We start from the raw sequence: 12,128 nt of genomic DNA, 5'->3' as shown, positions 1-12,128 counted from the left end.
TCTTACTGGACAACATGCATGAGTGTGAGAGTGAGCCTTCATATGGGCTGTGGGTCAAGGTGAGAGAAAAAGAAATGGGAGGCATATAAGCTGGCATGGGGATGCAGGGAGGAGTTTGCCTTCTGTGGAAAACATTGTTAGTACAAAAAAACCTGTGGATTAAACCCAATTATTTCGTAAGTTGTGGTTCAGACTCCATCATTATCTTTTATTCATTCTTTTGGAGAGGCAACTTGTCTTTTGTGCTAGCCAGGCCTCCCACAACTGTTGTTTTGTGGTGGTTTTTGAGGAGTTTCTCAATTTACCAAATGTGCCCATGGACCCAAAGAGTTTGGAGATCCCTGCTCTATATAATAAATCTCTACCAAGTGTGCATGCAATTTTATTTACCTACTTTAGTATAGATTTCTTTTCTGCAAAAAGCATTTCAGGCAGTTTACATTTTGCATCAATAGTTTATGATCTAACATACATAATGCAATAAGAAAGAGGAAAGAAGGAAAAGAAGATTGGGAAGAGAAGCAGAAAATAATCAATCAATCAATAAATTGGTGTAAATTACAGGGATAAATGCTGAGGCACTGAACATTTTCAATCCTATTTTAACAGGGAGTATAAGTGGGTGTAGTCCTAAGAGTAAAAAAGAAGATTCCATCTTCTGAACCATTTCAATAGAGAAATACATAAAAGGAACTAACTTTGCAGTAGGATTACATAGGATTGCAACAGTCAGGTCCAATATTTAGCATAACTCAGTGGAGTAAGGGACAATTATCATGTCCCTTGGTTGTCCTTGGGAATAAAATATGGTTTAAATAGACCTCAGATGAAGACATTTTGTGTAACTTATCCTAAAAGAGCCTAAAACAATTAACTTATTTTGACCACCTTTCATTTCCCACATTACAACAGTACACTATCACCTTACCTGTGTGCTAATCCAGTAGTCAGAAGATACTCCTGAATTCTATCTAGTTCTTCAACTGGTAACTGAGCAATGCTGTTCTATTAAAACAACAACAAGAAAAGTACACCTTTTACAGCAGTCATAATGTATATTTAATTTTTCAAAGACCATATATAAATTTCACATTTAACTACAGCTAGATTTCACATTTAACTACACACTTAACCTTAGAAAAAATCTCAAAAAGGATTAGCAGGGGAAGAGAATTGTGGCTGAACTACAAAGGGAATATGTGAGAACAAATAGTTTTAAGTGAACTTAAAGTGAGACAACAGGTCTTCACTGCTTACTTGTTACATCATTTAAGGTTAGCATCTTAACTTAAATATTCACTCATGCTTTCAAAAGCACAGAGATTGCAACAGCTTTAACTCTTTTGTTAAACAAAATGTGCTCTTTATATTACGTATGTACTCCTTATCATGGTGAGATGGTTTAAGAGCATCAGAGAAGTTGAGAGCATTGCTGTCAAGAGGCCAGATTCTCTCTAGGATAATCTAGCAGGGCCACTTAAGGCAGAATGGGCAAAGCACCACACTGAGATGCCTTCTTCAGGAGTAACACTCACATCAGCAGGAGAGAATGGATAATGTCTTTAATGGGGTCACAGAAACTCTTGGAGAGCAGCTATTGGACACTAGCTAGCTGGTGCTAGCTGAATGTGACACTAGCAGAGGATCTTTTACAGGCAACAGCAGTGACTCAAGCTAACTCTGGTTTGCACTGTGCAGAAGGCGGCAATGGTAAATCACTCCTGTATATTTTTCCCTTCTAAAACCTATAATGAAACAACCCAAAATGAATTCAGAAATAGTGCCAGAAGATAAGGTTGGAAGGCACTCAACTAAGCTATTGGAGAAGAGCAAAGGATAAAATATGAATAGCACTGTTGCTTATGATGCAACTGGATCAAAGGCAAAAGGAAATCCAGTGGCTGATATGGACAAAGGTGAGAGGAAAGTTCAATACTGCACAGCACGTACAATGGAACATAAGTATGAACTGGAAACCATAAAGCAAGAAATGGAATGGTTAAATATTGTAGTCCTTGGTGTAAGAAAACAAAAGTAGACTGAAATGGAACATTTGCAGTCAGTCAAACATGAAGTGTTTTACTCTGGAAATGAAAACCCAGAAGAAAAGGAGTGGCTCCAAAACTGAGGCAAGATGAAGCCTAGGCATGAATGGACAAAGTCTGACCTAATCATATTCATCAGAATTCAGAGAAAAACTTTTAATGTAACCATCAAAGTCCACACTCCAACAACAGAGGCTGAATAAGAAGAAATAGAATAAAAAACTTTTGCATAAGTGTTCAAGAGGAAATTGATAACATACCAAAAAAACACATGCTTATCATCATAGCTGATTGGAATGGAAAAGTAGGAAACAAAGCAGAATCCAACGATAAGGACGAATTTGGCCTAGAGGGAAGAAACAATGCAGGAGAACAACTCAAATAATTATGTGAAGCCAACCATCTGTTTATCGCAAATGTATATTTCAAGCAATCTATCAGATGAACGTATACATGGACATCTCACAGAAATAAAACAGATTATGTAATTCGAAATAAGAGACAGAGAAGCTATATTTTTGCTGCTACAACAAGACCAGAAGCAGATTGTAGTAGTGCCCATGAACTCATTATAACAAAAATCAAAGTAAAGCTGAAAAAGATCACTAACAGAAGTGGAATGCCAAAATACAACTTAAATAACATTTCTGAGGAATTCAAACTCCACATAAAGAACAGAACTACAGAAGAATTACAGAACTTTACTATCAACACTGAAGAAATTGAAATTGTGAGATTTTGTACAGCCTGGCTCAGTCATCAATTCAATGGGAGACCGCAGCCAATAAATAAGAAGAAGACTGAGACTGGGAAGGCAGCAATGAAAGGACTTGAAAAGATAATTGAGTATAAGTATGTTTCACTGGAGGCCAAGGTCAAGATCACCCACACTATTGTATTTCTGATTACTATGTATGGGTGTGAAAGCTAGACATGGAAGAGAGCTGAAGGAAAAAAATTGATACAAGAGAGAAACATGGTACTGGAGGAGAGCTTTGTGAATACCCTGGACTGACACAAAGATGATCAAGGGACTCCTAGATTACATCAAGCCAGAAAGTTTCTTAGAAGTAAAAATGATAAAACTGAAGCTGTCGTACTTTGGGCACATCATGAAAAGGCAAGGCTCACTGGAGAAGACAATAATCCTAGGAAAAATTGAAGCCAAAAAAGGAAGAGGAAGACAAAATATGAGATGGATTGATTCCATAAAGGAAGCCACAGTTTTGAGTTTATAAGAGCTAAAGAGGACTGTGAAGGATGGATTTTTGAATTTAGGAAGATTGGTGTATCGTGATTTGGTAGAACAGTGGCATTTAAAATGAAGATTTTACCTATGATAAGTGTATTTTATAAGGTATTTTTATTTCTTTTTCTTTTATATTTTATTAACTTTTTTATTTCTTTTATAAGGCGAACCCTAGAGACATTCGTAAAGCATCTGGACTGTCATCTGAATGGGATGGTGTAACCTGGAGTCTTGCAACAGCCTTAAGGTAAGCTCTTGAGATAAGCCTTGAGGCCATGAGATAAGCTTTTCCTCCTCTACCACTCCTCTATTCATAGACCTCATTTCAGTGGGGGAGGGGGGAACTTGGTGATGAGGAGTCACTAAATCAATCTCTCTCTCTCTCTCTCTCTCTCTCTCTCTCTCTCTCTCTCTCTCTCTGAATGCTGTTCTAATTGGATGGATAAAGCAGAATTATCTTGGATGCAAGATAAAGGGGAAGGTGTCTGCCTTTTGACAAGCCCAGAATATGGGAGCATTGATTTATGAACTCTGACAAATTAAGCTTTAAAAATCTCTAAGGGAGGATTCCTGCCTCCCTCCTCCCTCCCCTTCCAGGACAAATGCCAGAACTCTGTGAGAACAAACTTAAAATAAGTTTTATGACCTTCTTTCCTGTCACCTACCAATTGGAGTTTAATAAAAACAACATTGCTTAATACCTGAACCTGCTAAGAACATAGAGATCGATAAGACTCTGAAGGGAAGCAGAAGGAGCTGATCTGGTAATTTATGCAAGAAGCATAGACTTTTTAAAACATGTTCCACCTAGCTTAGATCACAGAAATTGAAACAATTCCATTCAGTTCAGAGACATTTAGCATGACCATCTGATTCAATAAAGAATCAGATACAGGAGTAATTGAGAGTGACAGAAGATTTGGACGAAGGCGAGAGGGAAAAGCTGGTAGATATTGTTAAGAAAGTATTGGGAGAGAATAACAAAGAAATAAAGAACTTAAAGAGCTGAACTCAAATCTCAAAACATTATTTCTCAAATTAAAAAGGATAGTAGTTTTTTCTCTAGACTGGAGAAACAAATATTTACTGTGGACAAGGGAAACAGAAACCAGTGATGGCTAATACAATTCAATTGGATCATCAGGCAATAAAAATATCTGAACTAGGTAAAGAAATTATTTCCTTTCAGGATTCATATAGCAGATTGAAGGTTTGAATTAAGAATCTTCCAGAGCAATTATCATCAGAAGAGAAGAAACTTAAAAATGATATTATTGATTGAATTAAAGAAATGATTCCTGGAGTAAAATGGGATCAAGAGAACTCTGAAATGATACATCGAGTTGGTTATAAGCAAGGAACCAGGATGTTTCCAAGAGATGTTCTGATCAGATTTTCAAATTATACAAGAAAAAGGATTTATGAAAATAATGAGAGAAAAATCAGGTCAACTGAAATTCAAAGGAACCCCTATTTAGGTCTTCCAGACTTTACAATTTAGAAGGTTACTGGAATTAATTAAGAATGTGCTACTGAAGAATAACATCAAATATAGCTGGAGATATCCAGTATTCATGAAAGTTTTGTACAAGGGGAGGAACTACGTAATAAATTTGCCGGAACAGTACAAAAGTCTACTGAGTGGATGGGAACATATGGAAGAAGGAGAAGATCAAGGAAGTCAAGAAACCTTAAGAAAGGTCCTGGCAGCAGTGTAAATTTGAGAACCTGTGCCTGATGGAGCAGATCAAAAGAAGGGTAATCAACAAGAAGAGGAAGAAGGAGCAGTTGGTGGAGTCTCACTGACACTAGAACTTAATTTGATTGATGAAGCACAACTTCAACAAGCAGAAGAATGAAAGCAGAAAAAAATGGACTGATATGGGAAGGGTAAATTTAAGTTCAGTGTTAGTAAAACTGAGGAGGAGATTTGTCACTGGTATAAGATTTAAAGAGATATAGGTATAAAAATAGAGTAAGGTTAATTGAATAATAAGAGTGTGTATACAGTAAAGTTAATTGAATTTATAACATTGTTCTTTGAATGAGTCCAATGATCAAAGCATTAGATATTGAATAAATTTAATAATGAAGGTTAAGGTTAGATGGCCACTATGTATTAGGGAGAAACCTATTTAAATATATTTAACTGATGCAATATGAATATGAGAGGTAGAAGTAGGACAACTGGAGAAGAAGAAACAAACAGAAGAGGGGAAGCATACTGATAAGAAATGGATAAATTTAACTTTGGTGTTAGTAAATTGTAGAAGACATTTATAACTGTTATAAGATTTAAGAGACAAAGTTATAAAAATAGTAAAGTTGATTAAATAATACAAGGTTTATAACATTGCATTTGGAGGAGCCTAATTATTTAAGCAAGAAGAAGGGGACAGCAGAGGATGAGGTGGCTAGAAGGAGTCACTGAGGCAGTCAGGGTGAGCTTAGGTGGACTCCGGGGGATGGTGAAGAACAGGAGAGCCTGGAGGAATGTTGTTCATGGGGTTGTGATGGGTTGGACACAACTTTGCAATGAACATAATGATGATAGCATGAGTTATTGAATGAATTCAATATTAAAGGTGATGGTTAGATAGCTGTAATAGGGAGAAGTTTATTTCAATATATTAATTCTAGGTAATGGAGATATGAGAAGTAGAAGACCCTAGAGAGGGCAGATATAAGTAAACCAAAGCACATGGATATATATGTGTGTGTGCACACGCGCTATAAAAGGAATAGAAGTAGAAATAGTGGAATGTTAAATATTTCCAAATAGTACTTAAATTAAGGTAAGTTAAAGGGGTTCATTGCAAGGAGAGACTGCTGGTGGTTGGGATGGCTGGGAGTTTCCTCCCACTCCCCACTGAGCTTTGGATAAGGGTGATGCCTAGGGGATCACCCTGGGAAAAGAAGGGGAATAGTTTAGATAAATGTGTGTGGGGGGTGATGATTTATGTGTTCCTGGTTTTTTTGTAATATGTTTTCTTAATTTTTATTCCTATTTTGTAAGGGTGGAGGGTGGCACACATTATAAGGGACCACAAGGCTGTCTAAGGTTAAAGTCCTATGACTAAAACAATGAGAATATTACCTTTGAATGTAAAAGGTCTGAGGAATATAACTCAAAAAAAGTATTGAAGCAATATTAAATAAGGATAGAGCTGACATTGTATTTTTCCAAGAAACTCATTAAAAAGGGTGTTAATGAGCTATGTGTTCATGGTCTGAGATCTATGAAAAAGCATATGGGAACTAAAAATCCAGAGAGATGGCAATTGTTATATCTAAGAAAGCTGAGTTTAAAATTAAAGAAGTGAAGAAAGATGTGAAAGGTAGATATCTGATACTACAAGGTGAAATGAGAGAAGGCTATTAGTTAATATTTACGTATCAAACATTGATCAGATAAAACTTTTAAGAATAATCCTGGAAGTGTTAAAAAGGTATTTGGAAATGATTTGTAATAGCAGCAGGAGATTTCAATATAGTAACAGATGAAAGGAAGGATAGATTAAATCCACCTAAAAAGGAAACAAGGTATAGTAGTACGAGGGGGATTCAATGTATTCTCAGTATTGGATTGATTTGCTATTGATGTGGGTAATTTAATTATTTCATTAGCTAATTACACTATCTGAGGGTATACATGCAAAATTTCAAATAAGTGTGATCATTAATTCCCTAGTAATCCACAGTGAAAGCAACCATGATGACTGACGCAACAACGTTGAAGAAAATCGAGCACCACGCTGTGATTAAGTTCTTTACAAAACAAGGAAAAAGTCAAAAAATCATTCACGAAGAGATGGTGGCCGTTTACCAGGACTCTGCACCTTCATTATCTACTGTTCAAAAGTGGTCAAGTGAATTTAAAAGGGGCAGAGAAAGCACTGAAGACGACCCTTGCTCGGGTGGGCCGGTTACTACCACTATGAAAGAAAATGTGAAAAAAATGGAGACGCTTGTATTGGAAGATGCACGAATAAAAATCAAAACATTAGCCGAGATGACAAACCTATCCGTTGGTACCATAGTTACTATTTTTCATGACCATCTTAACCTTTGAAAGGTCTGTGCAAGATGGGTGCCACGAATGCTCATGGCGCCTCAGAAACAAGTGTGAGTCAAGTGCTGTAGGGAGTTTTTAGAGCTCTGTGGTGAAGATCCATCAAGTATTTTCAACCGGATTGTTACTGGAGATGAAACTTGGGTTCATCACTATGACCCTGAAAGTAAGCAGGAGTCAATGCAGTGGCATAAAAAAGGTGCTGACCCTCTGAAGGTATTCAAAGTCACTCCATCGGCCGGAAAAATCATGGTCACAGTGTTTTGTGACTCAAAGGGAATTTTATTGATCGAGTACATGAAAAAAGGTGAAACCATAAATGCAGCATCTTATGCAATCAATATGCGTAATTTAAGAGAAGCAATTAAAGAAAAAAGGCAGGGAAAACTGACTGCAGGTGTGTTGCTTCTTCACGACAATGCACCTGTTCACACGGTGCTTGTTTCGAAAGCTGCTGTGCGAGACTGTGGTTTCGAAGAAATAAACCACCCACTCTATAGCCCGGACCTGCCCCTCAGTGACTACTAGCTATTCCCGAATTTAAAAAAAGATCTTCATGGAAAAACATTTTCTGACGATGAAGAGCTCAAGGTGGCAATTAACGCACATTTTTTAGACAAGGAGGAAGGATATTTTGTACAGGGAATTGAAAAGTTAATTTCTAGATGTAATAAGTGTATTGAAGTTATGGAGGATTACATTGAAAAATAAAAATTATTTCAATTTATTATTCCTTTTTCTTCAAGCTGATACTGAGAATACATTGAACATTATTATATCAGTATCATTCTATTTAATATTATACTATTATTCTGATTTAAAATACGGAGAGGGTTGAAGGGAGATGAAAGGTTTTTTTATTCAGTAGTTCATACATCTTATTCTAGGATTCATTATATATTTTTATCAAACAATCTTTTTTCTAGTGTATATGACTCAGACATAGGTTTAATAAAAATTATGGATCGTGCATTAATAAATATAGACTTTAAAATTAAATGTGATTATGAAGAGGCTAAAAGATGGAGAATGGATGCCAGTGTGGTGTAGTGGTTAAGAGCATGGGACTGGGACTCAGACAATCCGGGTTCTAGTCCCCAATCAGCCATGGAACCAACTGGGTGACTTTGGGCCAGTCACAGACTCTCAGCCCAACCTACCTCACAGGGTTGCTGTGGGGATAAGATGGAGGAGGAGAATGATGTAAGCTGCCTTGAGCCCTTTGTAGGAAAAAGGCAGGATATAAATCGAATAAATAAATAAATAAATAAAATTTACAACATGAGCATAGATAAAATAGAGAAAAAACTGAAAGAAGTATAGATGATTAATGATAAAGAGTGGGATGTGGTGGCACAGTGGGTTAAACCACTGAGCCGCTGGGCTGGTTGATCAAAAGGTTGACAGTTCAAATCTGCAGAGAGGGTGAGCTCCCGTACTCTGTCCCAGTTCCTGTCAACTTTGCAGTTCAAAAGTATACAAATGCAAGTAGATAAAAGGTACCACTTTGGTGGGAAGGTAACAGCATTCCGTGCACCTCAGCGTTTAAACATGATGACCACGGAAACTGTGGACAAACATGGCTCCCTCAGTGGAGATGAGCACTGCCCCCAAGAGTCATACATGACTGGACTTTAATGTCATGAGGAAACCTTTACCTTTTTAAGAGAGGAGTGAACAGAACTTAGAATGGGGCACAACGAAGGCTGTTGCAGGAAGAACAAGTATTAGGGAAGCTTGTAGTTTTAAAAGATAACGGGATAAATGCATGCAAAATTTAAAGGGTGAAATAAAGGATTTGAAGAAGTAATACATACATGATAGGGGTATTAAAAGTTTGGTGGAAATACAAACTAAAAGGAAAGAGTTGCAAAACAGGGAAATAGAGAGAACACAAAGTAATGTAATATATTTGAAAAGGGAATTTTTTGAATTTAGCAACCAAGATTCAAGAATGTTGGCTACATTTGGAAAATTTTATAGATTCTATTCAAAGCTGGGAAACTGCTGATGGATAAAATTAGATCTATTCTATATTAAAATTATATAGAAAGGAATGTTAGGAATAAATTGCAAAAGGAAGATAGAGATCTAATTGAACAGGAAGTTAGAGAAGAAGAGGCTATTAATACTTTAAAAGTAGGGAAAGTTCCAGGCATAGATCGACCAGGACCAGTGTTTTATAAGGAATTTAGAAAGTTGCTGGTACCAGAATTAAAATATCTTTTTATTAACATATTGGATGGTGGAAAGACCTCAACATCTCAGAAATATTCTTCAATAGTTTTGATACCAAAACATAATACATAGTAAGTATTTGACAGATCCTGGAGGATACAGACCTTTATCTTTGGTAAATCAAGATGCTATTTTTTAAAAAGGAGTATTTCCAAAAAGATTGAATAATTTTAGTGATAAATACATTGAGGTAGATAAGGCTGGTTTTATAGTAGGATGTTCAATCTGACTAGAGGAGTATTATAATAATAGTAATAGAATCTATTTCAAAAGAAAGGTTAAAAGTGAGTATAATATAATTAGATATTTTTACAGCTTTTGATTGCATGGAATGGCCAGCAATAAAGGTGCTGATAGGGACATTAGAATTTGGTTCACAAATTCTATTATAAATTCTATTCTATTATAAATCAATTATACTCAGAAAACTTTGAAACTGTGACAGTTAATGGTGGCTTAACAGAAGGAATATTCTTAGGCTGTGGCACTAGACAGGGATGCTTTTTCAGCAACATTGTTTGCTTTATTTATACAATTATTAGCATATAGTATAAAATAATGATACTATAAAAGATATTGGACTTTAAAATAGAATTAAAATTAATCTATTGGCTAATGATACATTGTTAACAACTGAGGAACCATTTAAAGTTATGGATTAGATTAAAATTCATTTGGTGAGATAATAGGCTTACAGGTTAATTGGGATAAATCTGAGATGATGCTGTTTAATTGCACTAGAGAGGAAAAGGAGGAATTTAAGAATACAGTTCAAATTAAAATATGTAATATTAAATACTTTTAGGTATCAGTATCTCAAAAATACTCAATACCTAAAAAAGAATAATTTTGATATATTAAAATCTGATATAAAGAAGAAACTGCAGCAATTTAGGAAAATAGAATTATCTTGGTTTGGTTGGATACAGGTTTGTAAAATGAAGATTTCACCAAAGATTAATTTTTTATTTGGGATGTTGCTGATTAATATCTAATCAGCATCCTAAATAATATCTATTTTGCCAGTCTTCTAACTCTTTCCCTAATATCTAAAGACTGGCAAAATATGATTAATATATTTTGTAATGGAGATAAGAAAGCAAGAATTAGTAAGAAAAGATGGTATAAACCACAAAATAAGTGAGGATTAGGTATTCTGAATATTAAACTATATTATGAAGCAAGTCAATTAAGATTTATACCAAATATTGCAGCCTGAGGAGATAATATGGGCAGAGATAAAACAAAACAGATTTAGGGATCCCTTTTAAGTCATTTTCTTAAACAGGATGACAAGAAGTTTGAAAAAAAAAGATAGATAAAATTCTTTTTAAAGAATAGGTGTGAGTTCGAGAGAAGTACAGGGAGGAATTTATGCCAACAATCTTACCAATAATTCCAGACACAGAAATTTGAAGATTACTAGAAAATTTGAGAGACAGCTTAAGAAAGGTATCAAAAGAAAAAAAAAATATTTAGGGTAAAAGATTGGATAAAGAAAATGGATAAGGAAAAAATGATGGCATTATTTATGAAAGAAAAATTAACTGGGTTAACGTTATGCAATTGGAACAAGAATGGTTGTAGAAAAATGCTATGTGTAGAGACCTTACCAAATTTGTGATGATTGTGAAGTACAGGGAGACTCAAGCTAGTATGCAAACAAGGGGGTTTATACGTGAGATATATAAGATTTTATCAGACAGGGAGGATATATACAATCTTTTAAAAATTTCATGGGAATTGGAATTAGAGAAAGATATAGACAAGGAAAAATGGGGAAAATATGGGATAAAAGAGTATTAAAAAGTATGTCAATTAGAATTAAGGAAAACTTTTATAAATTTATACCTATTTCCATATTTGGTGGGATTGTGAAAATAAGAAATTTTGGATAATGATTTTTAAGATTAGTAAGGTATTAAACATAAAAATTGAAGCAGATCCTAAATAGCATTCCTGTTGATATTTTACAAAAAGAACTAGAAATGGAATATTAAAGAATAAATAATAAATTTGGTAACAGCAGCAAAATTGATAATAGCAAAGAACTGGAAGGAGAAATGGTCTCTTTGGTATAAAGAAGTTTGCAATATAGCTGTTAATGATAAGTTGATGTGTGGTGTTAGGGTGAAAAAAAAGATTGATACACAATGAATTTAATGATATATGGGGTTTGTTTATTGAATATATACTAATAAAAATGAAGGATATTAAACCTTTGGCTGATGCAAGGCAATTTTGGATGGAAGGGGGTATTCTTGAAAGATTGGAAAGTTAGAACTGGAAACTAGAAAGAAGAAGAAAAATGAAGGAAAAATATAATACAGCCATGGTCCTGGTAGAGGGGAACACTGAGAGACAGAGAGATAGGGAGAGAGAGAGAAGGGTTTGTGTGTATCTTGGTGTTGTTTCTATTGTATGATGTATTTTGTAATTGTATTCTTTAATATATATATATATATATATATATATATATATATATATATATATATATAAAAAAAAAAAAAAAAAAAAAAAAAAA

General features: G+C 34.8%; 1 protein-coding gene across 8 annotated transcripts in view; it reads right to left on the bottom strand.

The window, feature by feature from the left end:
• Positions 1 to 12,128, bottom strand: part of HTT (huntingtin) — a 454,323-nt gene that overhangs the window by 174,629 nt on the left and 267,566 nt on the right. For all 8 annotated transcript variants that reach the window (XR_006413521.1, XM_044417924.1, XM_044417925.1 and 5 more), the window contains one exon: positions 929 to 1,005. Coding sequence is in view for 7 of the 8 variants with exons in the window: in XM_044417924.1 (XP_044273859.1) it covers positions 929 to 1,005 (77 nt within the window). In the remaining variant the exon portion in view is untranslated. The remainder of the gene's footprint in view (positions 1 to 928; positions 1,006 to 12,128) is intronic.

This window comes from Varanus komodoensis, unplaced genomic scaffold, assembly GCF_004798865.1.
Source record: "Varanus komodoensis strain SLA01 unplaced genomic scaffold, ASM479886v1 scaffold9, whole genome shotgun sequence".
NCBI lineage: Eukaryota > Metazoa > Chordata > Lepidosauria > Squamata > Varanidae > Varanus > Varanus komodoensis.
This window is presented reverse-complemented; position numbering and strand designations above follow the sequence as displayed.